Source organism: Chelonoidis abingdonii, chromosome 1, assembly GCF_003597395.2.
Source record: "Chelonoidis abingdonii isolate Lonesome George chromosome 1, CheloAbing_2.0, whole genome shotgun sequence".
Lineage (NCBI taxonomy): Eukaryota > Metazoa > Chordata > Testudines > Testudinidae > Chelonoidis > Chelonoidis abingdonii.
In genome coordinates this window covers 154,409,168-154,432,112 of record NC_133769.1, presented here as the reverse complement: position 1 = coordinate 154,432,112, position 22,945 = coordinate 154,409,168, and the positions used below count along the sequence as shown (strand labels likewise).

The following is a 22,945-nucleotide window of genomic DNA, read 5'->3' as shown; positions in this document are numbered from 1 at the left end:
CACTGTATTATACTGTTCAGCCACTGGGTGGCACTGTGTGTAACATGACATTTAAGCTAACCCAGCCATACCTGGCAGTGCATTAAAGGCTCTCATAGTGGACATATCTGGTGTGTATGTCTCTCAGAAGGAGGCTTTATAGCCAGTTTATATATGATACAGTCTATATCTAGCACCTGCCAGTAACAACCCTGCAGCCTACTGTGTATAAGTAGTAAATGACAGGCACCATCCAGTTTGTCAGTTTTACCCTCTGGTGTCCACACTCAGCCTTAACTCTAGTCTGCGTGCAGAGGCTATTAATGGAGGAGTAGGGAGGCCTGAACACAAGGTCAGATGGGGCAAGATGAGAGGACAAGACTAAGAAGCCACGTGCTTAGCATTCCTTCTGCTTTCAACTCCTTCCCATCTCCATTGTTTGTCTTGCTAATTTAGAGTTTATTGTTTAAGCTTTGTGGAGCAGGGATCATGTCTCCTTCCTGTTCTGTGAGGTACCTGGCAATTGGATGAATAATAGTGATAGGAAGCGTTGCCCTCTAATAAGTCCTGGGAGTCTGGTGTTGCTGGGGAAATACCGCAGAGCCCTCAGAATCTGTTTGTGCTGTCTGCAATGTGGAGTTTGATGGAGGAGAGTGATGGACACAGAGAAGGAAAGAAAAGGAAGTCAGGAAAGAACAGAAAGGAAAAGGAGAGAAGAGGCTGAAGCATTTCCTCTTACCAGAGACTAACCACTGCTATCCAGCCCAGTTGGGAAGTGCTGTCTCAAGTGACAAGCTGACCCAGACATCCCAGGGCTTAAGGGGAGGAAACTAGATGACAAAGGGGAGGGGGCAAGCAAACAATTGGTTATGGAGTCTGATTCTCCACGCTCACATTGGTTTTACACTGATGTAAGACCACTTATTTCAGCAGTAACAGAGTGGAGAATTAGTTTAACAATATGTGGAGGTGGAATGGTTCCAAAGGGAAAAACTTGGACCACCTTCCCTGCATCGAGCTGGCTTCTGAAAAAATCTCCCCCAGATTCATTCAACATTTTCCGTCCTCTTTCACCAGTTCACTGTGAATGAGCTGAAATGCCACAGACAACTTACAGCAACTGTGGAAATGTAGATTTAACTAGGAATCTCTCTGATTAGTTCTGTATCTGTCTACTAGGGCTCTAATCCTGATAGATATTCACTTAATAAAGGAACCAGCTGGCTTTTTCTCCTCAGTGTAAACCCAAACTCAAAATTCTGAATTCTGTCAACAGTAGCTCAGACTCTGTATGCACATGGGGTGTGTGTGTGCCATGAGCATGAGGCTCAGCAGGGTGAGGTCCTGTGGGAATGTGGTGTGCGGCATGGGGTGCTGCAGAGGTGTGGGGATGGAGTGTTGTTGGAGTGGTGTGCATGGCAGTGTGGTGTAGAGCGGTGGGTTGCTGCCCATGTAGGGTAGTATGGGGGATGGATGCCATGGGGTTAAGTGGAGCCCGATGAGGTATGGGATGCTAGGTTACATTGTTTAATGCTTAAAAATCACCATTTTTAAGTGCTAAATGTTACCTGCTTTTATTGTGAAGTGGAATGAAGTATAATCCAAAATGTGTTCACTGTACTGCAGTGCACAGATTGTGGTTGTGGTTCAAGTGAAATTGTTCTGTATTTTTGCAAAGGGTGTATGGGGAAATTATTACAGTCTAGGAGGATTCCTTTGTATCTGTTCCCTACATGCCATAACATTTAAACAATAACTAAGAACTGACTTTTCTCCACATGGAGGACACATCATGGCCAGTTCATCTGCTGTTCTAGCATAGTGTCAGGTCCTAGATAATTTCTTTTCTTTTCAAACATAAACATCAAAATTTAAGACATAACTGTGTAAAATGACAAGCCCAGGTTGCTGTATGCTTGATTGCATCCTGAACAGACCGAAAACTTGGAAATCATCTGTTAATGGTAGCCAAGAGATGTGGGAATCTTAGTTTTGAAATAGCGGACTTTGAAGAATGTTTAACACCGGAGAGGAAGTGCCTGGCTAAACTGGTTGAGTGGAATGCTACAGCACCAGCAGGACTGCAAAATGAAAACCAGTCCACAGCCCAGTGCCTCAGCCTGTTGCTAAGAAAGGAGGATAATAACACAGCACATGCCTTTTTTCACGTAAAGACATTCTTTATTTGATATTTTTTATATACAATATTACTTTTCATCTGTAAAAAGTACATATGCAGGGTACCAGGTTGGAGGCAGCCGGAAGGTTCCCAAATCAGAAGGTTGTCTCTTGCCCCTCTGTTATTTCAGAGGAAAAATAATCTGTGAACTTTATGCAAAGTGAGTGAGGCAGAACGACAGTGCAACTTCCACCAAGAGTGACAGGGATTAAAAACAACAGATTCTGACTGAACCATGCCATGCAGTATTCCCTCTAGCTTGTAGTGGTTCTCAACCTTTTGGGCAACTGTAGAGCAGTTGTAGAAGCCAGTGCTTGCCCTCCCTTTTAGAATGGTGCACACGTTAACCAGTAATGGAGCTCAGGTTGCTCTCAGTATGACAGCCCAATCTGCACTTTGGGTATGAGTAATGTTTTCCAAAACAAGGCATGCGAAGAACTGGTTGAAGAGTTATGGTGGGAGTGCAGTCAGGCCACTCAATTGTCCTCCAGAGCATCAGCTTTTATTTCTTTAAAATAAAGTCAATCTCTGGCTGCTATGCCTGTGGCAAAAACCTTAGAAACATGGAGTAAGGCCTGGTCTACACTAGGAAATTAGGTCAATATAACTACATTGCTCAGGGGTGTGAAAAATCCACACCCCTGGGCAATGCAGTTAATCTGACCTAATCCATGATGTAGACAGCTCTAGGTCGACAGGAGAATACTCCCATTGATCCAGCTATCGCCTCTTGGCAAGGTGGAGTAACTACGCCAATGGGAGATAGTGTCTTCACTGATGCGCTACAGTAGTGCAGCTGTAGTGGCTTATGTGTAGACATACCCTAAGTGTAACTAATGTAGAGATGTCTGCCTGAGTTGGTAGAGAGCAAGAAAGGATAGCTCTGAAGTGTGAATGCCCCATGCATTTCAATGAATGCTAATTCAGATCCCAGTGATGATGCTTTAAATGTCCACATTATTAACCATTTCACTGCTCACCACACTAGGTAGGAAAGCAGAAGAAATATCCTATGATGAAGCTCTACACGAGTATTTCCAAAAGAGACAAGGGGGAGGAGAATCTGGGAGCCCAGATGGTGTAAAAATTAAGATCTGTAGGCCTTTAACAACACATGGCGGGGCCCCCAGAATAGTGTGATTGGTTTCATTTTCCAGCATTCAAAAGTTTGGCAAACACTGGTTCAGAGTGTGCACCAAGGAATGAGAGGTAGCAGGGGCAGTGCATGGAGGGTTATCATCTTTAAGGTTTGGGGCAAGGGAACATAAGCACCCTGAGCTGACTTGGGAACCACAGAACTGTCTCTGACTTTTCACTGACTTCAAGTTTGTTCTCTGGATCTCCAGAATAGCTACAATTGTATATACAAAAGAGTTTTAAGGAGCATTTTGTGCAGTAAGTGAGCAGCTGGAATGTCATTTTAGCTTTATTCAGTAAATGGAGCAAAGCCAAGAAGGGAACTGTCAGGTGTGCTGGGCACCCACAACTCCAGCTAAGTCACTGAGAATTGCAGATGTTTAGCTCCTCTGAAAATCAGGCCCAAAATGTTAAAAATAATGGCTTTGCTCCTGGTGGATCCTGGCCTACAGAGGCCTGATTGGGACGTGTATTGCACATTTGTACCTTGAGTGCATGCAAACAGAAAACGGACAGTTTGGGGATCTCCAGGCTCTTTCTCAAAGCCAGTTTGCCACAAGTGTACACTTTGTTTTCCGCTCTTGTTTCTTCCTGTAAGAACATAGGGTGCTGTAGAAATTGCCAACCAAGACAGCAGCCACTTGAATGAAAGCCAGAACTATGTGTTTGTTTGGTTAGAAGATACAGCACAAAACTTGGAGACAGCTAACACTAAAATATCACTCTGTTAAAAAAATAAGTATCTATACCTTCAGAAAAGGCTGTAAAACAGCAGCAACAGAATGAAAGTGACAATGTCCTAGTATGCCGCATGTACCCAAGAGAAAACAGAGTCTGAGCTCTTGGCTGCAGCCAACTCCATGCTGCAGGTCAGTATCCCAGCTCTGAAAAGGGCTGAGAAAAAGCCTACCACCTGAAGTCAGGAAAACAAGATGGATGCTTCAGCATCCATGTCTGGCTATTATGGACATCCTGCTCAGAACTCACAACAGCCAAACTCATTCTGCTCTGGGGGCAGCCCAGAATGCTGCAATGCATGAAGGGTACAGGAATTAGTTAACAAAATGTATTACTCTAGAAGTAGGCAGCACATTAGTAGCTTTGAGGGAGATGAGCGATTGCATTCTAAATTGGGATATGGTAGAAACCAGCAGATCCTGGGATAACTAGATGACAGGATGCAAATGTCCTTTATTTTGAACCTGTTGCATGTTTACACACAGGTGAAATGTCACTACTGTACAGCTGACTGGAGAAAATTACAATCCTCTTGCCGTGAAGTGGCTCAGGACCTAAATTCAAATACTTCTTGTGGCAGTGAATTAACCCCAGTGAGACTTACACAGGCAATTAATTTGAGTGGTGGTTCTGTAATTCAAACCAGTGGGGTGGGAAAAGAGTAAACATCAGGGAGAGGTTTGGTGTTTCTATTTTTGGAACTCTAGAATTTTGTCCTTGACCTTTCTCTGAAGAGACTGGCAGCCATTCCATGCTTCCACTGGCCAGGAGGAGTATGGGTTGGCTGGGGTAGAGCCGGTTACTAAAGACTCACTGCTTTTCCTCAGTCCCTCTTCAACACAAAGAGGCTTACAAAACTAAGGCAATGAAGTGCAGGTTCAAACTGGGGCTGGAAAACCTCAATTTAAACCACAAAATATTAAAACGGAAAAGCATTAGCTCTTCAATTAGTCATTAATTTCTAATTAGAAAATTACATTTGTGGCAGTAGTAAAAATAATCAGTTTATTTTAATTTGAAGTAAACAATTACTTGAATCAGAATTTACTACATTCATTACCTTGCCTTTTTTCAGATTAATTTTTTTTTACTAGTGCTGCAAATTACAGTAATTGAGTAATTAGTACTAAGATAAAAACTCTTGGCATTTGAGTGTTTTCCAAGCTCTCACTCTTCCTCCTCTTAAACTGAAATTGCAATCTGGCAACGATCATTTGGTTAACATTTGTTCCCAGAGCATACCACATCAGAACTGCCATGACAAGGGGATGATTTTTTAATATTTAAATTGTTTACCTGCTGCGTCTGCAGGTCCGGCCGATCACAATTCACCACCACAGGCCAATGGGGGCTGCTGGAAACGGTGGCCAGTAAGTCCCTCGGCCTGCGCCGCTTCCAGCAGCTCCCATTGGCCTGGAGCAGCGAACCGCGGGCAGTGGGAGCCGTGATCGGCCGGTCCTGTGGACGGGGCAGGTAAACAAACCGGCTCGACCCGCCAGGGCTTTCCCTACACAAGCGGTGACCCGTTTGAGAAACACTGCTTTAAATTAATGCCAACGAGTAAAGGAAATTTAGCATTAAGGTGGGACTTTCATCACGGGAGTCAGTGGTTCTACCATTCTCTGTCTCCATGCATGGTTCTTGGTCTGTGCATTAAGGCCACAGGCTTATGTGCTTTGCTGAATTGGGGACTAAAAATGGAAAAACTAAATGCCACTTTAGATATAAAAATGGAGCAGATTGCACCCAGGTCACTCAGGCCAAGATGGGACATTGCATATTGGGAGACAGAGTGTTCTGCAGGACACTGCTGTGCACAAATGATGAAGGTGGCCACGGATTTCATTGTAGTGGTCAGTGGGCTGCACTTTCCTGTCTCTATCCCATCCTGGAGTTCCTGTTGTGGCGATGTTCTCATTATAGAAAGCTCATTTTCAGGGGCTTAAAACTCAGTCAAAGCAAAAAAACCCCATACCTCTCTTTAAGCTGGCATGAGGGGAATGAAGTACTGAGAGCCCAGAAAGGCTCACATAATTAAAAATATCACAGAAATCAAAGACAAAGGTGTTTCGTGGCTGGCTGCCTAGTAATAGTACTTCCCTCTGTAGTGAACTAACATAGGTACAACAGGACTATTGTAAAGGCAGCATGTTCATCCTGCTCGTATGAGGAGGGCAGAAGCACCTTAAGATGATCTAGAGCCAGCCCCTTCTCAGCTCGAGGGACAGTGACCCTGGGGAAAGAATCATGGGAGCTGTGAGGAAGAAAAGTAAAAAAGGAGGTGAGCAGAATCCTTTTTCGCTTTCAAGGTGCTGAGGCTGGGGGGGGAAGAGATGATTTGCTTTTGAAGATTGAGTTTCTTTAAATAAATATAGCCCACAATGGGGTATTTTGCCCTTTTGTTGTATTTTGAGAAAACAAAATGGAGACACCTTCAAGATCTCAAACATGTTGAAAATTTGGCACTGAGGTGTGCGGAAATAAATGACTTTACACGTAATATCCTATTTTACCCACTGAGGCATGGTAGGCAGACCCAAAGGCCAATAGCATGAATCTTATATATGCTTTTAATAGAATAAGCCATCTTCCCTAAGGTTGTTTTATTGCCCACTGACTGGAAAGGAAACACTTAAAATACATAATCAACAATCTGATTCCAGTCTATGCATATAATATTGATTTAAGACACTTGTCTAGTAGGCTGTCAGTGAGACAGGATGTCTGGTACAGAGCTTCCCACTTAAGCATAAAAATTGAAAGAAAGGAAATGTTTAGAAATTAAAGCAGCAAGTGAAACTCACTTTAAACAAACCTTACTGATGTTAACAGGCGTTATTTCTGAGTGCACAGGATTCTATTCTATAGATGAGAAGAGATTCTCAGTAAAGGGAGACAAGAGTCAGGACACCTATGCTGTAAGTGAAGACTCAAATGCACTACCTCCATTAACTCATGCTGTTGCGCCTGAACTCAGAACAGTGGGGTTGCTTCAGCCAGCAATGTCCAGAGGAAATCATAGAAGTGTAGCACTGTAAGGGACCTCGAGAGAAGGACTATGCACTCAGGGAAGGACTATGTAATAACTAGACTTAATGTATACAGGTAACACAGCCTTACTAACTGGAGTTATGTGATATATTAGTGTGTAATAGATTTTACCATGTTTCCAGAAAGAATCTCATGTTGGCTTTGCATTGGGGGCAGTTTATGGCTCAGATAAAACTTGTTTTAATAAAGCAAATCTGAGGCAGTTTTGGTCTCTTGCCATACACCTCAAAAAAACAAGGCAAGACTTGAGATTTACAAAGCAGGATTTGTGAACGTTGTCAAAATAATAAAAGCGAGAGTCAAGGAAAAGCACAGGCTGCATGGACAAATGTAAAGCAATGATACAAACTACTATCTCTCACCTAAAGAGAACCGTGTCCCGTGAATGTGACGCAGTCTGCCACATAAACCAGAATGGGCAATTTCTGTTGTTGTTATGTCTGTGGAAGTGGCAGAAAAGGACTGATATAGGGGAGTGTAGCCTTTCCATTTGACAGGATTGGTGACCAAGGGAAACAGGACACTTAGCTGTGTCTTCCATGCTCTGTGCCCATAGCTTGTGTAGTGAACTAACAGCACAGTGCTGCTAGTAAATTACAAAAACAAATGCTTGGTAACTGTTCTCTGGGTGTGATTGTGCTTCACACGTCTTTGGACTTTGTTATGAAGGGGGTAAATGAAAAGGAGGCAAAGGTCTGAGAGGCACTGGGAATGGCTGCCAGTCTCGGCAAACTGATGCAGATTAGAAAATTCAGACAGGTACAGAAAAAATTTCAAATCGTGGTGCTGCTGGTGCAGTTACGTTGCTTTCTTGTTGTTGCTTTGCTCATGCCATCATCAAAATAGAAAGAAAAAAACAAAATGTCTTAGTCTCTGGAATACACCCCATCTGAGTAGGAGACAAGTGTGCAGTTTCTTGCAAAGGCCAGCAGCAGCAAACTCCAGCCCCGGGCCAGGAAGCCTGTTGTTCCTTTGGCTGCTGGACTCTATATCTAATAACAGGCTCCACGCTGCTGTTCAGGTTCAATGCACACAAGGTCTCTCTCTGTCCTGCAAATGCCCCAGTAGCGTGTTTTGGTCATGTATAAAAAGGAATTATTTCAGAGTTTACTTATCTACAGGTTGAAAAGCTTTGGGGGCAGAGGTTGTTTCTCACCCTGCGTCTTGAATCAGATTAACCAAATGTCTGTCTCCTCTCCAGCCTAAAGTCTCAAGTGGTCCATGTAAACAAAACACAGCTGAGTGCAGTCTCTCCTCCTCTTCCTGAAGCTGTTTTTATCGATAAGCAGGATTTCCTGAAAGTGTGGTGTTGGCTAAATGTAAAACAGGCAAGGGATGAGCTTCTGTGTTAAAAACCCAGTTGTCTAAAGGCAGGAGGTCATCATTGGAGAAAAGCAGATACAGATACCTGGACATCAAAAGAGAAAAACAGGGGTTTAAGGATGGCAAAAGTACAAGGCATGGAGCCTCATAATGGCCCCAGGCTGGCCTGTGCCTGCACCCTCAACAGCCAGCTGCCCTAGACTCCTCTTTGCACCAGCTACTCAAACATACCTACCCACAGCACCCACCTGCCCCCATGAATCCCCATGCCTCAAGAGCTCCATGCATCAGCAGCTCATGAACTCTATCCTCCTGGAGCCCCAGCAGCCTTTTCTGCATTTGCCCAGTCAAAAGTCTTCCACCCAGCTATGTCCCCAGACACCCTTGAGTATCTACCTTGCCAGAGATAAAATGTGTTGTGCATCGTCACGTCTTATCATCATCAGTGCTCTGGGCAGGTTGTGTTCACTGTGTTACATTTATCAGTATATGCAAACTATATGCAATATATGCCATTACAGAATTTCTATGAACTGTCACATGAAGTGGCACAAAACTTGGCAGCTATAAAAACTCATTACTGCCCAATTTCTATATTCACAGACTAATTACAAACCGCAGCCATTGAGGAGACCCTATCACACTGTTTGGGAGTTTAGGTATGGTAAAATGAAACAGAGCTCCCACAAACCAGAAGAGTTTTTGCTTATAAAGTTATACTTTCAGGTTTTAGCAGCAAGAGACATATCTGAGAAGTAATTAAAATTAAATTTTAATATATTGAAAGCTGGAGCTGAGGTGAAAATATGCATACCCTGCACAAGAGATCACTTAGGAGAAGGTGAGGCAAGGTGCTCAGCTGAGGCGGATGTGATGCATTTTGTATCTCTCTCTTAACTGCCATATTGTCCCATTTCCCCAGGTCATCTCCAGAGCAGAGAGATTCAGTCTGTTGTGTGTGTTTTCTTCCTCATCATTAATTTTATCTTACTGATTCATATACACTCGTTTTCTTGATTCATTTGCTGTATAGACTTGCCCTTAGAAGGTGTCATTTTAGCACAGGTAGGCATACCTGCACTACCTTTAATCTAGCTAACAGGGTTAACAATAGCAGTGAAGATGTTGCTGCACAGGCTCTGAATGGGCTAGCCTCCCCAATACAAGCCAGCTGGGGACCTCCATACGTACTCAGCTTGCCTACCTGCACTGCACATCACACCTTCATTTGCTGTACAGACAGACCCTAAGAGCTCAAGTCCTCTGAGGAGAGGCAGCAGCTGATTTCATATGACTCATTTGCCTATGAAGCCAGAGCAGAGGACTAGAGCTGAGCCTTTGGGAGCTGTGTGGAGACAGGCCTTGGCAGAGTGTGGCACAACCTCTGAGGTCAGCTCCAAATGGAAACATCCTAAAGTCCAGGGGTTTTCAAACTGGGGGTCAGGACCCTTCAGGGGGTCTTGAGGTGTCAGACTCCACCCCAAACCCTGCTTTGGCTCCAGCATTTATAATAGTGTTAAATATATTAAAATGTGTTTTCAATTTATAAAGGAGGGGTTCGCACTCAGAGGCTTGCTATGTGAAAGGCATCACCAGTACACTAGTTTGAGAGCCACTGCTCAAGTCTTTGGGGAACTAGAAAAACTTTGAGGCAGTAAAATTCTGGTTTTCTTTATTAATAAATGGTTGGTCATTTTACCATATTCGTTTACAAAAAAAGTGTGCTACATGTGGAGTTATTATTTAACATTTATACTGTAGTAGCAAACAGGTCATGCCCCCGTTTTTCTAGCAGCTGTACAAACATAGAAAATTACAGTGTCCCACCCCAGAGAGTTTACAGCCCAACAGACAACACACAACAGTGGATGAGACAAGTAGGTCAGGATGAGATGGGGGAGATAATAGAATGTGTGCAATTCTCAGGCAATGAGGAGCAGCAATCATAATGCCACCTGCCCATTATCATGGGGGAACTCTATCCAGGGAAGCAGTGACTCTGAAAAAGACCTGCGGGGGTCATGGTAGATAATCTGTTGAAAATGAGCTCCCAGTGAGATGCTGTAGCCATAAGAGAAAGTTAAGGGGGTGACTTGATGACAGACTATAAGTACCTACATGATGATCAGAAATTTGACCATAGATGGTTTTCAATCTCGCTCACAAAGGCTGGAAGTTGAAGCTAGACAAACTCAGGCTAGAAATAAGGAGCATATTTTTACCAGTGAGGGTAATTAACCACTGGAACAACTTACTAAGAATTCACCATTAATGGAAATCTTTAAATTAAGACTGGATGTTTTTCTAACAGATCTGCTCTAGTTCAACCTGAAATTAATTCAGGGAAGTTCTATGGCCTGTGTTATACAGGAGGTCAAACTAGATGATCACGATGGTTCCTTCTGGCTTGGAATCTAAGAATCAGATTGTATTTTAGTGTGTCCATTATGAAAGAGATGATTTCTGAGGAGGGAGTTGGAAGAGGGTGAGATGGTAGCTTCATGGATTTTGACTGGGAACTTTTCCATATGTAAGGAGCAGCATGGGAGAAAACACAGAAGTGTTTGTCAGAGACATGGGGAACTGGGCTATCAAGGGTGGCATCAATGAGAAAGGCAAGAATCAACCTTACTGTAAGATAAAAGGTTGGCTAGGCAGGACAGACTTAGGTTGGGAAGGGCTTTGTGAGATGCAACAAGAAGTTTGGAATCTGATTGTAGTGGAAGAGGGTCAGCCAGAGGAAGGGGTGACAATCAGAGTGACGAGCCTGGAAGATTATTTTAGCAGCAGCATTTGAGGGGAATGAGGCTACAGACATTAACGGTAAAGGAGGAGGAGATTGCAGTAGCTGAGATGTGAGATTATCTGAGCTTGGACAAGAGTTTGGGCAGTGTGGGCACAGAAGAGAGATCAGCTTTTAAAGATGTTGTGCAGGAGGGAGCAACAAGATTTAGACATAGTTTGGACATATGGACAAAAGGAAAGTGTTGAGTTAAAAGATGATACCAAGGCTGAATGACAAGGAGAATGGTGGTACTGTCCAATTCATAGAGAAAGGTTGGGGAGAAGATGGAAGGAAGAGGGCACAAGAGGAAAAAGAAAATGTATAGAAGAGGGTAGGCTAGAGCCATAGGAGAGAAGTGACTGGTTATGATAAGTAATCGGTTCCATACAACAAGCAGTTACATTGTGAGTACATGAAACAAGAAATGAGACCTATGATGATGATTCGATTCTGGAGCAGATAAATCCAGCAGAGAAAAGCAATGAAGGAAGGATTCAATATGTAAATAATCAGTCAGTGATATGGACGGTCAAATAGGGAGTAGTCAGTAGAACCTAGTGCAGAGGGCACTTGAGCTGCCCAATGAGTACCGCTGAGGGAAAATGTTTCTGACAGCCATGCGCTGGGCACACAGACTTCAATAGTGGACTGGACATGTGCAATCGCTCAAAGAACAATTAGTTTTTTAAAACAAATATTTAGGATTAACATTTTGCCATTATTTTTCATAACGGAAAGTTTGAGATATTTTTCTTCAGCCTTTCTTGACAAAGGAGATGTCTCCATCTCCCATTTTTCTTGACAGGAATGGTTGAAAAAGCATTAATAAATTTTTCAGGAATTTTTCAAAGGTTTGAAAAATGTCAAAATTTCATTGGAATTTTTTGATTATCAAAAAATGTTAACCAGCTCTAAAGCTGTTTGAAAACCCAAAATGTTTTACTAAATATTTTTTGTTAATTTTTCATTGAAAATTGAATTTGACAAAAACATCTGACAAAAATGCAATATTTAGGAAAATTCTACCAGCTCTAGTTCTTAATAAAAGTGAGACCAAAGGGCTGCACACAGTTAAGATGTCCTGTTCCCAAATTCATATTGCCTCCAATTGTTACCAACAGGCGTGAAGCCAACCTGTCTGGATGGAAGATTATGGTCCCTTCTTGGGAGGCTGAGAGGAGCATTATGAGGAGCAGATACACAGAGAGTGGACATGCTTTCTAAGGGCAGTGTGTGGCTTCGATCTCATTGAGAACAACAGGAGTAGCAGCCATTTTTAAAGCTCTCCGTGGAATTTTATGGAGTAGAACATTATTCTTCAACCTCTGCTGAAGGAGAAGTTTCAGTCATGAAGAATAATGGCAAACAATGTCCATTAATCCTAAACATTTTTCAGTGGAGCTTATGCACAAGATTTCAGTGAGTTTTAACTACATAGGAAGTTTGAAGACTCTATACCGTTTGTTTAAGACCAAACCAATTAAGAGATTTAATTTTAAATTCTCTGAATAGTCATTCTGTACTTAAGATGACACTGTATTTTTCATAAATATAAAAGCTGCTGGCTTACGTGCAAAACTCAACTCAATCTTAACTATGGAGTGTTAGCAAAGCCTCCATAATACGTTGTTTTCTCTATATAGATTCCTATCATGGCATCCATCATGGCAGCATCTCAGTACCACTGGTGTGTTCTTGTACAGTAGTTGCTAGATTATTACTTGGGAAAAAGGGTGGGAGGAAGATCCATTACTTGGATCACTTAAAACCAGACTAGATGAAATACTGGAGAACAGACTGCATTACCATCTGGAAGATGAACTAGGTGTGTCCTAGTAGAACCATTTCTAGTCAACAAATTTCGACTAAACAAAAATATTTAAAGATCTCTAAAATTTGAAAACATCATGAATCTGGCTTTGAATTAAAAGTCACTCCACTAAACAAACATTCTGCAGACATAATACAGAAAAAATATCCAATAACTGTGTGGTGGATTTTTGTACCATGCCATATTTTCCCATTCACAGTCCTCCATCGTGGTCATTGCAACATGCAGGCAGAGTAGATTCTGCAAGATCAATGTCCTGGCACTTGGTCATGTAAAACATGTTGATTCAGTGCAGCTAAAATTAAATGATCTCCTTACGAATGGAATTTGTTTAGAGGTGATAACCTCTCCTTTTCCCTGGCAGTTTGTGTTCTGACTAGAGATACAAGAAATCAAACTGAGGTTTTAAGAATAATAAGCTCACACTTCTGTCATTGGGGGACTTTTGCTATGGTTTCTCTGGACTGGAATGGGGAAACCAGGGAACTCCAAAATAAAAACCAAAAAGAGGACAACACCCTGTGATGATCTCGAAATTGAAGTGTTAATCCAATCTATTATTTTAGGCACTGGGTAATCATACAGTACGTGACACTGCCCCAGGCTATTTTATGGGAATATGCATAAAGAGAAGTTTGCTTACTTCAGAGTTTCAGCAAGGAAAAAGCTCTGTTGTACATCGTCATATGCAGGAGATGAGGAATAGACATCCTTGACCCCCGAAAATCCACCACTGACTCGGCAGTATTTGTCAATAGCCTGTAGAGAGGAAGTAAGAACAGAAGAGGCATATTTTACCTGCACTTTAATATTTGAAAAGATACGTAAAGCAAGGATTGACCAATACTGACCGGAGTACACAGCAACATACTCTGCTAATGGTATTGAGAATTACAGCTGAAATAATGGGCGAAGGACAGTCATATCACCGGACTTTGTAGATGGGAGAGCTGGAGGGGTTTTAGAAACTTTGAGATAGTTTGTCATGGGCTCCTGCAGAAGGTTATTAAGAGGGGGCACAAGGGATTGTACACATCACTGGGGGCTGTCTGCTGACCCATACAGGCTCCTCCACCTCCCTTTGGACTCCCATGTGATCTCTTCCTTTCCTACTTAAACTGAGTTTTGATCCCAGCTGCACTGGTCTGAGCTGTCCCAGCAGGGCTCCTGGCCTTTGAAATGGTGCAATCCAGGTTCCTGAGCACACAAATACTAAGAGGAATCCTAGAATCATAGAAGAATAGGGTTGTAAGAGACTTCAGGAGACCATCTAGTCCAATCCCCTGCTCAAAGCAGGACCAACCCCAACTAAATCATCCCAGCCAAGGCTTTGTGGGTGGATCCCAAATCCTCAAACTCTTGCATGTCACCCAGACTTGCCCACAGGTCAGCACTTAGCTCTCTCTACTTACTGCTGCAAAAGGCACAGAGGAAGAAAGAAGGAGTGCAAAGAACACATTAGCTGCTCAAAGCACCCCTTGTATGAGCCTCATTATTCTACTCACATCCTCATACTTATGGCTCATGAGAATAACAGCCATTAAAACCAGGCCCAAAGAAATTACTCTGCAATGATTCACAGATTAGTTGGGTTTCCCTGCTGACTTGGTGGTGCCTCCTCAGCAGACATCAGCTATTCGAATAGGCTCGTGCAGGGAAGGAGAAGGCACAAAGATCAGAGAAAGGGTTTGGCTTCAGATGCTTGTCATTATCAAACTACAGAACACAGCTACCTGTAGTTCAGTTATCTATGATTTGGCCCATTAATCTGTATGAGTCTTTTCTCTACAGGCTATTGTAGGTCCGGTTTTCTGCTAATTCTAATTTCTGTTCGTTATGCTCAACAGAAGCTGAGAGGAGTTGAAGCAGGGGAACAAATGCAGTGTAGAAACAGATGTTTCTATACACAAAGAAAATGAATTCAGACAAAATGAGCTACTCACAATCTATGCCTCAACCTTGGAGGGCTGGAAACAAAAGATTCTCCACTGGAAATGTGTGTTTGTGAATATCTGCAAATGCAATCAGGGAAACTAGCAGGGGAAGTTACGTGGTTTCCCCTAAAACTGTAGGACTGTAGGTTAAAATTGTCCATATCTATGACTACAAAATCCAGGAGCATCAGTCAAATAGTCAAAGTGTGTGGCATATAAAAGTCTAGGACTATTACACAGAAACTTTAATTCATTCAGACTCTTAAAAATGAGGGTAGATGAGAGGGTGGGGAAGGGGAACACCAAGTCTCAGCATGACTGTCCTATCTTTAACATAGTCACCTGGCCACAATGCATGCCAGCAGCATCTGTACTTTCTTCAGGAAGCACCTCTATTCAAGAGGACAGCAGCCACTGAAGACTTTTGGAGGCTGGACTTTTGGAGGTCATGCTGTTTGTTCCTGACAGATTTTAATTTCCAACAGCTATTATAAATGCTGATAGCAACATAAATACTATAGGTTAAAAACAATACTTTGCTTTTACAAAGTATGTTACAAACATTAGCTAATTAATTCACACAAGACCACTATGCGGTAGGTATTAAATGGCAAAAAAATTCATGAACGAAGAGATAAGGTTGCCCAGTGATGGTTTGTGACTTTCCAGAACGTCAAGTTCAGCAAAATTCAGACTTCTGAAAACCAGGTAATACATAGTTAAGGTAAATGCCTACACAAACTTAACGTTGCCTCCTGCAAGTGGACAATAGCCACGGAGAATTATCTGCATGCACTCAGCTTCATTCCCTCTTAGGTGTAGCTGTACTGAATGTTGGAAGCAACTTGAAAGGGCAGTTATTGTGATATGAGATCTGGCAATTAATTAGAGCAGCATCACAGAGCTGTGACAGTGATATGCAGAGATCTGGGTCTGAGTCTCCTCATGTATTATTAAAGGTTATTATTATGTACATGTGTACCTTGAGGTTCCAGTTGGCATCACTTCAATACATAATTGTGCAGGTTGTATCGGACTAGGGAACAAAATGGCAGATGAAATTCTATGTTGATAAATGCAAAATAATGCACACTGGGAAACAATCCCAATTATACATACAAAATGAGGGGGTATAAATTAGCTGTTACCACTTAAGAAAGATCTTGGGAGTCACTGTGGATAGTTCCCTGAAAACATCTCCTCAGTGTGCAGCAAAAGTCAAAAAAGCAAACAGAATGTTAGGAACCATTAGGAAAGGGACAGATAATAAGACAGAAAATATCATATTGCCTCCATATAAATCCATGGTACACCCACATCTTCAATACTGTGTGCAGTTCTGATCATCCCATCTCAAAAAAAATATTATAATTGGAAAAAGTACAGAAAAGGGCAACAAAAATTATTAGAGATATGGAACAGCTTCCGTATGAGGATAGAGATTAAAAAGACTGGAACGGTTCAGCTTGGAAAAGAGACAACTAAGTGGGGATATGATAGAGGTCTATCAAATCGTGAATGGTGTGGAGAAAGTGAATAAGGAAGTGTTATTTACCTCTTTACATAACACACGGACCAAGGGTCACCCAATGAAATTAGTAGGCAGCAGGTTTAGAACTAAGACAGCGAAGTACTGCTTCACACAACACACAGTCAACCCATGGCTCTTATTGCCAGAGGACATTGTGAAGGCCAAAAGTAGAACTGGGTTAAAAAAAGAATGAGGTAAATTCCTGGAGGATAGATCCATAAATAGCTGTTTCCCAAGATGGCCAGCGACACAACCCTATGCTCTGGGTGTCCCTAAACCTCTGACTGTTAGAAGCTGGGCCTGTTAGAAGCTGGGACAACAGGGGACGATCTCTTGATGATTGCCCTGTCCTGTTCACTACTTGTGAAGCATCTGGCACTGGCCACTGTCAGAAGACAGGATACGGGGCTAGATAAACCATTGGTCTGTCCCAGTGTGGCCGTTCTTACATTCAGCAGCAGGGCACTGCCATGGTCTTGCCCTGGGTACTGTTATGGCGGTTGCAGGGCGTTGCTCCAAAAGGGCAGTTTTAAGGTTGTGTGGGTATTTAACTTAACTCTTGTTTCCTGTTTTTCAGAAGTTTGACCTTTGCTGAACTCACCATTCTGCAAGGGCACAGACTATCACCAGGCAACCTTAACGCTGAATTAACAAAAACTTTGCCATTTAATTTCTTAGTTTTTTTAAACCGAAAAAGAAATGTTAGTTTGCAGGAGTTATTGATCATTTAGACAGGTGTAGTTCTCACCTAGGTTTGCAGTTGGTATTCCACTGCAGCTAGGTGCTAATCAAAAGAGCTAGCTTTTACACAGTGCTTTTCATCAGTAGATCTTAAAGAACTTCACAACATTATCCTCGCTTTTCATATAAGAAACGAAGGCACAGAGAGATGAAGTGAAGTGACTTGCCAAGGTCACCCAGCAGGCCAGTGGCAGAGCTAGGAATAGTCCCAGTTCAACAGTCTTTCCACTAGGCCACACAATTACTATGTGATTCCATTTTGCTATAGTGGAATAGGGATAATGGTCATACTTGGAAAGGTTTGCAATGTGTAGTTGCTAAAAGGGCCAGTGAGAGAAATCTCGATGGTCTGTGTTCTAAAACCTTGACAATTTTATTATATAGACAAGGTGAGGGAGGTAATATCTTTTATAGGACCAACTTCTGTTGGTGAGAGAGACAAGACTTTGAGTTTACAGGTTTGACTGGTATGGGGGTTCTTGAATCCAGATTTTCTGCGTTCAGTGCCATTCCCACAGATTGTTCTAAGAGGTGAGCTTGAGCTTCACACTCCATAATTTTCTGGTTTTAGTGGAGAACAAAAGCACCTGCTTGGGAAGTGCGGTTCATCCAGGCAGAAAAGGCACCTGCTGTGCCCATCTTTAAACAGGATTAGTTTGTAAGATGGGTAGGAATTGAAGCCCACTGTTTTTGAGTCTGTCATCTTATGATCCTATACCTGAGGGGTGGGGTCTGTTTAGAGAGTGGAAGTTCTTCAGGGAGGTCTGATTGAAGGATTTCAATCCGGACAAGGATTATTGAGTCCAAAAGGTTGAAGGTAAAGGGATGAAGATTGGTTTGAAGAACTTTAGAAGTTTAGATTAAGATAGATCATGATAGAGTTGCTAGCAGATAGCACACTGCTAGGTTCCAGCTCACTGCCATGGGTGGTAAGAGGGAACTGAGGGAGAGTCATGGCTGCCCATTCTTTATGTCCTTGTATGGGAGCCAGTGCAGCCCCAAAGGACACTGCTAGCAAAAAGAATCCAGTCATATGCATAAAATGCGTGTGCCCCTACAGTGGGATCCACGCTGACACATATTTGAAGAGTATGTGAAGAAGCTGCCCTGAAAACTGCGGAAGATGCTCAAGGAAGAGCTTGGTGTCCTCTCACACAAAGAGGCACAGGAAAACACTGGGGGTTAAAGCCTCCAAAGCTTGTCTCAGAGAAACCTTTACTGGGACTGGGATTCTGCCTGGGTGTCATGGCTACTGGGCTCTATTGCCAACTCTGGCACTCACTTGTTGTATAACCTTGAGCAGATCACCTCTCTATAACATCCATTTCTCCATCTGTTATACAGGAAAGATAATCATAATCACCACCACCAACATAACCAATCTATCTTACAGGGGCTGGTGATGACTAATAAATTATTGTTTGGAAAGTGTTTGGGATGAAAAGAGCTACAGAAGAACAAAGCAGAATAATTCTATTGACTGAGCCAATCAGCAGTTACCTGTGCTGCTTCCCAGCCCCACTGCCTGTACTTGGGATCATGTGTAAATCTCCACATATACCAATAGGTCTCGATCACCTCTGGTCTTAGAATGTAATATTTTTCATTCTGCCGCACTGCCACTGCCTCTAGGCCACCATCAAATTTGAACGCTTCAGGACCCAGCTTTAATGCTGCAGAGAGAAAACAAAAAACAGGAATACATTATTCCTTTCCAATCTTTGGGGGAGGGAGTTACACAAAGCATGCAAAAAAAATCTGAAACTATATCTAGCTTTTCTTTGAATAGTCTCATAAATATTTCCTATTGTTGAGGTTTCTAATATTTCTAATGAATAATGTATTTGATCCCTGTGTTAAATCCACTTATCTTGACAGCAGAACAGTAGTCCCCTTAGAAACTAACAAAACACTAAGAATATAAGCATTTTAACACATTCAGTTATAAAGGTAAAATTAAACTGAGACAGAATGGTTCTTGCTATACATAAGGAAAAGAGAGAATGGTCAGGAACATTTTTAACATTCTATTGATTTAATATGGCAGGATGGGAAAAGGCCTGAGAAGGTGAATTAAGAATCATCATCGCAGATAGTCTTTATTTCCATCTAGGCCAGTGGTGGACAACCTGCTCCATCTATGCCTCACTTACAGAAACTGCATTACCTGAGCAGGAAGGATACAGAGTGGTGCTGCAGTGGCAGCTGGAGCTGAGACCAGGGATCTGAAGGGAGTGCTTTCACTTTCCGGAAGAAGAGGAGAGCAGGGAGTGCTGTCTACCTGCACTTGAATCAAGGCGGCACATGGAATGCAGCACACTCTTATAATAAATGAGATGGCCTCAGTGTCAATCTGGCTGGACTTTTAATGCCTCTTTCATGAACTCTTCCAGGAGTTTGAAACACTGCTTCTGCTCAAGGCAGGGCAGAGGAGGAAAGACAAATTAATCTGCGTATCCTGTTGGACAGCATCCTTCATCCATGCAAAGAAAGGTCTAGTATGGGGGTCCATCATGGATATTTTACTATAGTCTAACACAGTGCTCAACTCCAGATGTTTTATCTAGATATCCAAGAGATTGAGGGGCCTCATTCTAGGCAGTGGGGGCAGAGGATGATTTTGGAAACACACAAGAGTGCAGAGTTAAACTATAACAGGACTGACTCCTAAAGAGACTTTAGCCAAGTGAAGGTGATATCCATGGGAGCAGTGGGTGTTCAACACTGTCAAAATTAGGGAACTTATTCACGTGCTTAAGTATGGATTTAGGAACCTAACTCTAGAGCCTTTAGTCCTAATTTTGTCCTTTATTTTTATATATGTGTCACTATAAAACTACAGCTAGCCTAGAAACTAACTAGCTAGTGAAAAGGAAAGAGAGTCAGAAAACCAGTGTGGCTTTCTAACCTCTAATATAAAAACTGAAAGAGAGACCCTCAGTAGTTTGTACTGCAGAACCAGTCCATCAGCATATAGTGTCATTTTACATTTCCTAGGAGAACAACTATCACATCCCTCCCACATTTCCTTTGTCTGATTATAGCCAGTCATGGAACAGGGCCAGTACCTGCTCTTACTTTGGCCCTACCTTGTCTGAAGTCGTTTTCACGAATCAATCACTTATGCAGTTTGTGCTATTGGGAATACAGGAATTACCAACTAATGGATAAAACCAACTAATCCAGTATCCAAGACCTTGAAAGTTGCCATCATCAGACGCTTCAGCGGAAGGTGCAAGGAGCGTCTTCATAGACTTTAAGGTCAGAAGGGACCATTATGATCATCTAGTCTGACCTCCTGCACAATTCAGGCCACAGAATCTCACCCATCCACTTCTATAACAAACCCCTAACCTATGTCTGAGGTTATTGAAGTCCTCAAATTGTGTGTTTGAAGCCCTCAAGCTGCATTTCAAATTCATGCATTCTTTATTACTTCATCACACAAATGGGGGAATAACTGCCACGGTAGCCCAGGAGGGGTGCGGAGGAGGGAAGCAATGGGTGGGGTTGTTGCAGGGGCACCCCGTAGAATGGCATGCAGCTCATCATTTTTGCAGGATGTCTGGGGCTCTGACCCAGAGCGGATGTTTGCCTCTCTGGTTCTTTAGTAGGCTTGCCTGATATTTGAGGCAGGACTGACTCTCCCTTTAGACAAAACTTAAAGAAGGGAATGACCTAGGGAATCATTCCCATTTTTGTCCATGCACCCCCAATCGACCTCACCGAGGCCGGCCAAGAGCACCCATGACAGCAGCAGGTGGTATAATATGACTGGTAACTGTCATTGTCAACTTACAAAGCAGCAGAGGGTACAGTAGGGCTGGTAACCATCTTTGCTAACTTGCAAAAGCAAGGGGATGCTGCTGTGTAGCGCTGCAGTACCGCGTCTGTCAGCACCATCCAGTAGATATTCGGTGACAGTGAAAAAAGGCTGAATGGGCTCCATGGTTGCCATGCTATGGCGTCTGCCTGGCAATCCGAAATGATTGTCTGCCGTTGCTTTCACAGAGGGAGGATTGAGTGACGACATTCACCCAGAATCGCAACACTGTTTTTGCCCCATGATGCGTTGGGATCTCAACCCAGAATTCCAATGGGCGAGGGAGACCCAGATGAGGTCTCACCAGTGCCTTGTACAATGGTACTAACACCTCCTTATCTTTGCTGGAAATACCTCGCCTGATGCATCCTAAAACCGCATTAGCTTTTTTAACGGCCATATCACATTGGTGTCTCAGTCATCCTGTGATCAACCAATACTCCGAGGTCCTTCACAGACAACTGTAGAATAAACAGCCCACAGATAGTTTCTAAACTCTGTCAGTTAATGGCTGGGGTATGTTCTTAAGCATAAAGGTCTATGTCCTTTATTAAATAAAACCCCTATATAATACAAATCTGGGTGTTCTCAGTATCCATGTGTCTATCCCTTTTTGGAATCTTGCTAAGCCCTTAATTTCTATAGTATCCTTGTGACAGTGCATTCTGCAGGTTGATTGATCGATCAGGTTTTAGTTTGTTGCATTTCCAGTTTCGTTGACTGTCCTCTTGTGTCATGTGATTAGATAAAAAGGAGTGGTCAAAATACCCTGTAACCCGGTGGCACTCACCCCCGCGGCACCTCCTACTGGTCACTCCTGGGAATTAGCTCAAACTCCAGCTTGGAGCACCCTCCGCAGGCCGGTGATCCACCTTCCGGCTTCTGCTACAGGCCCTGTGTCCCTCCCTGGACCCCAGTGCCCCTTTTACAGGGGGTTCTGCCCCCCTTGGCAGTAACCCCTTTTCCTTAGGGGTTTCCCCTCTCTGGGAACCCCCCACCCTCTATCCCCACTTTGCTTCAGTGGGGGCTACTGCCAGTCATTGTCTAGCTCCACACCCTGGGGCAGACTGCAGTGTCAGCCACTTATCATCAGCAAAGGGGTTTGGACCTGCTGCCTTAGCCTACCCCTGGGTTGCACCCTACAACCCCAGTACCTCTTGGCCTAATTCTAGGCTGCAGCCTGGGGCTTTCCAGGCTGGAGCTCCCCGGCTCCTCTGCCTTTCCCCAGCATTGCTTTACCCTAGGTCCCTGCTCTGGTTCTTGGCAGCCAGGCCCTTCTCCCTCTACAGGCAGAGGAAGACTCTCTGCCCTTGGCTTCTCTGCCCTTTTATAAGGGCCTGTGGCTCAGTTTGGGGCGTGACCCCAGCTGCAGCCACTTCCCCAATCAGCCCAGCTCAAAAGGCTGCTTTCTCCAGTGCTGGCCCCTTCCCTGGGCTGTTTTTCACCCCTTCAGGGCCGGAGCAGGGATCCACTCTGATAATGGGAGCGCTCTGTCTGCTTGGGCTGCCCTGCTGGCTGGACTGGTCTTCCCCTGTCTTCTCTGGCTGCCCTGCTGGCTGGAGCTCCTTCTCCCTTCCTGGGCTGCTGCTAGCTGGAGTGCGCCCCTCCTTGGACTGCTGCTGCTGCTGAGGGAGGGGTGGGGGGGCCTGCTGGCGAGTCCTCGCTCCCCCACCTCCGGAGGGAGAAGCCAGGACCCCACCACCACCACCACCACCTCTGTTGCCACCTGTGAGGGGTCCTTGCTGCCTGGCCACCAGGGCTGCTGCTGCTGCTGGAGCCTCAGCAGGCCCCTCACACGGGGACGCCAAGTCCGCCGTTGCCGCTCTCACACACAGGCACTCACGTCCTCTCTCCGCCTCACAGCTACAGCAGCTCCGCAGGCAAACACAGTCC

The 22,945-nt window shown here is 43.6% G+C and overlaps 1 protein-coding gene across 1 annotated transcript in view; it reads right to left on the bottom strand.

Annotated features, from left to right (window-relative positions):
• Positions 1-7,078: 7,078 nt before the first annotated feature.
• The window catches only part of MAN1A2 (mannosidase alpha class 1A member 2), a 334,119-nt gene continuing 318,252 nt past the window's right edge, over positions 7,079-22,945 (bottom strand). The window contains exons 11-13 of the mRNA XM_075071704.1: positions 18,730-18,902; positions 13,667-13,782; positions 7,079-8,492 (exon numbers count right to left, since the gene is read on the bottom strand). Coding sequence (XP_074927805.1) covers positions 8,360-8,492; positions 13,667-13,782; positions 18,730-18,902 — 422 coding nt within the window. The 3' untranslated portion in view covers positions 7,079-8,359. The remainder of the gene's footprint in view (positions 8,493-13,666; positions 13,783-18,729; positions 18,903-22,945) is intronic.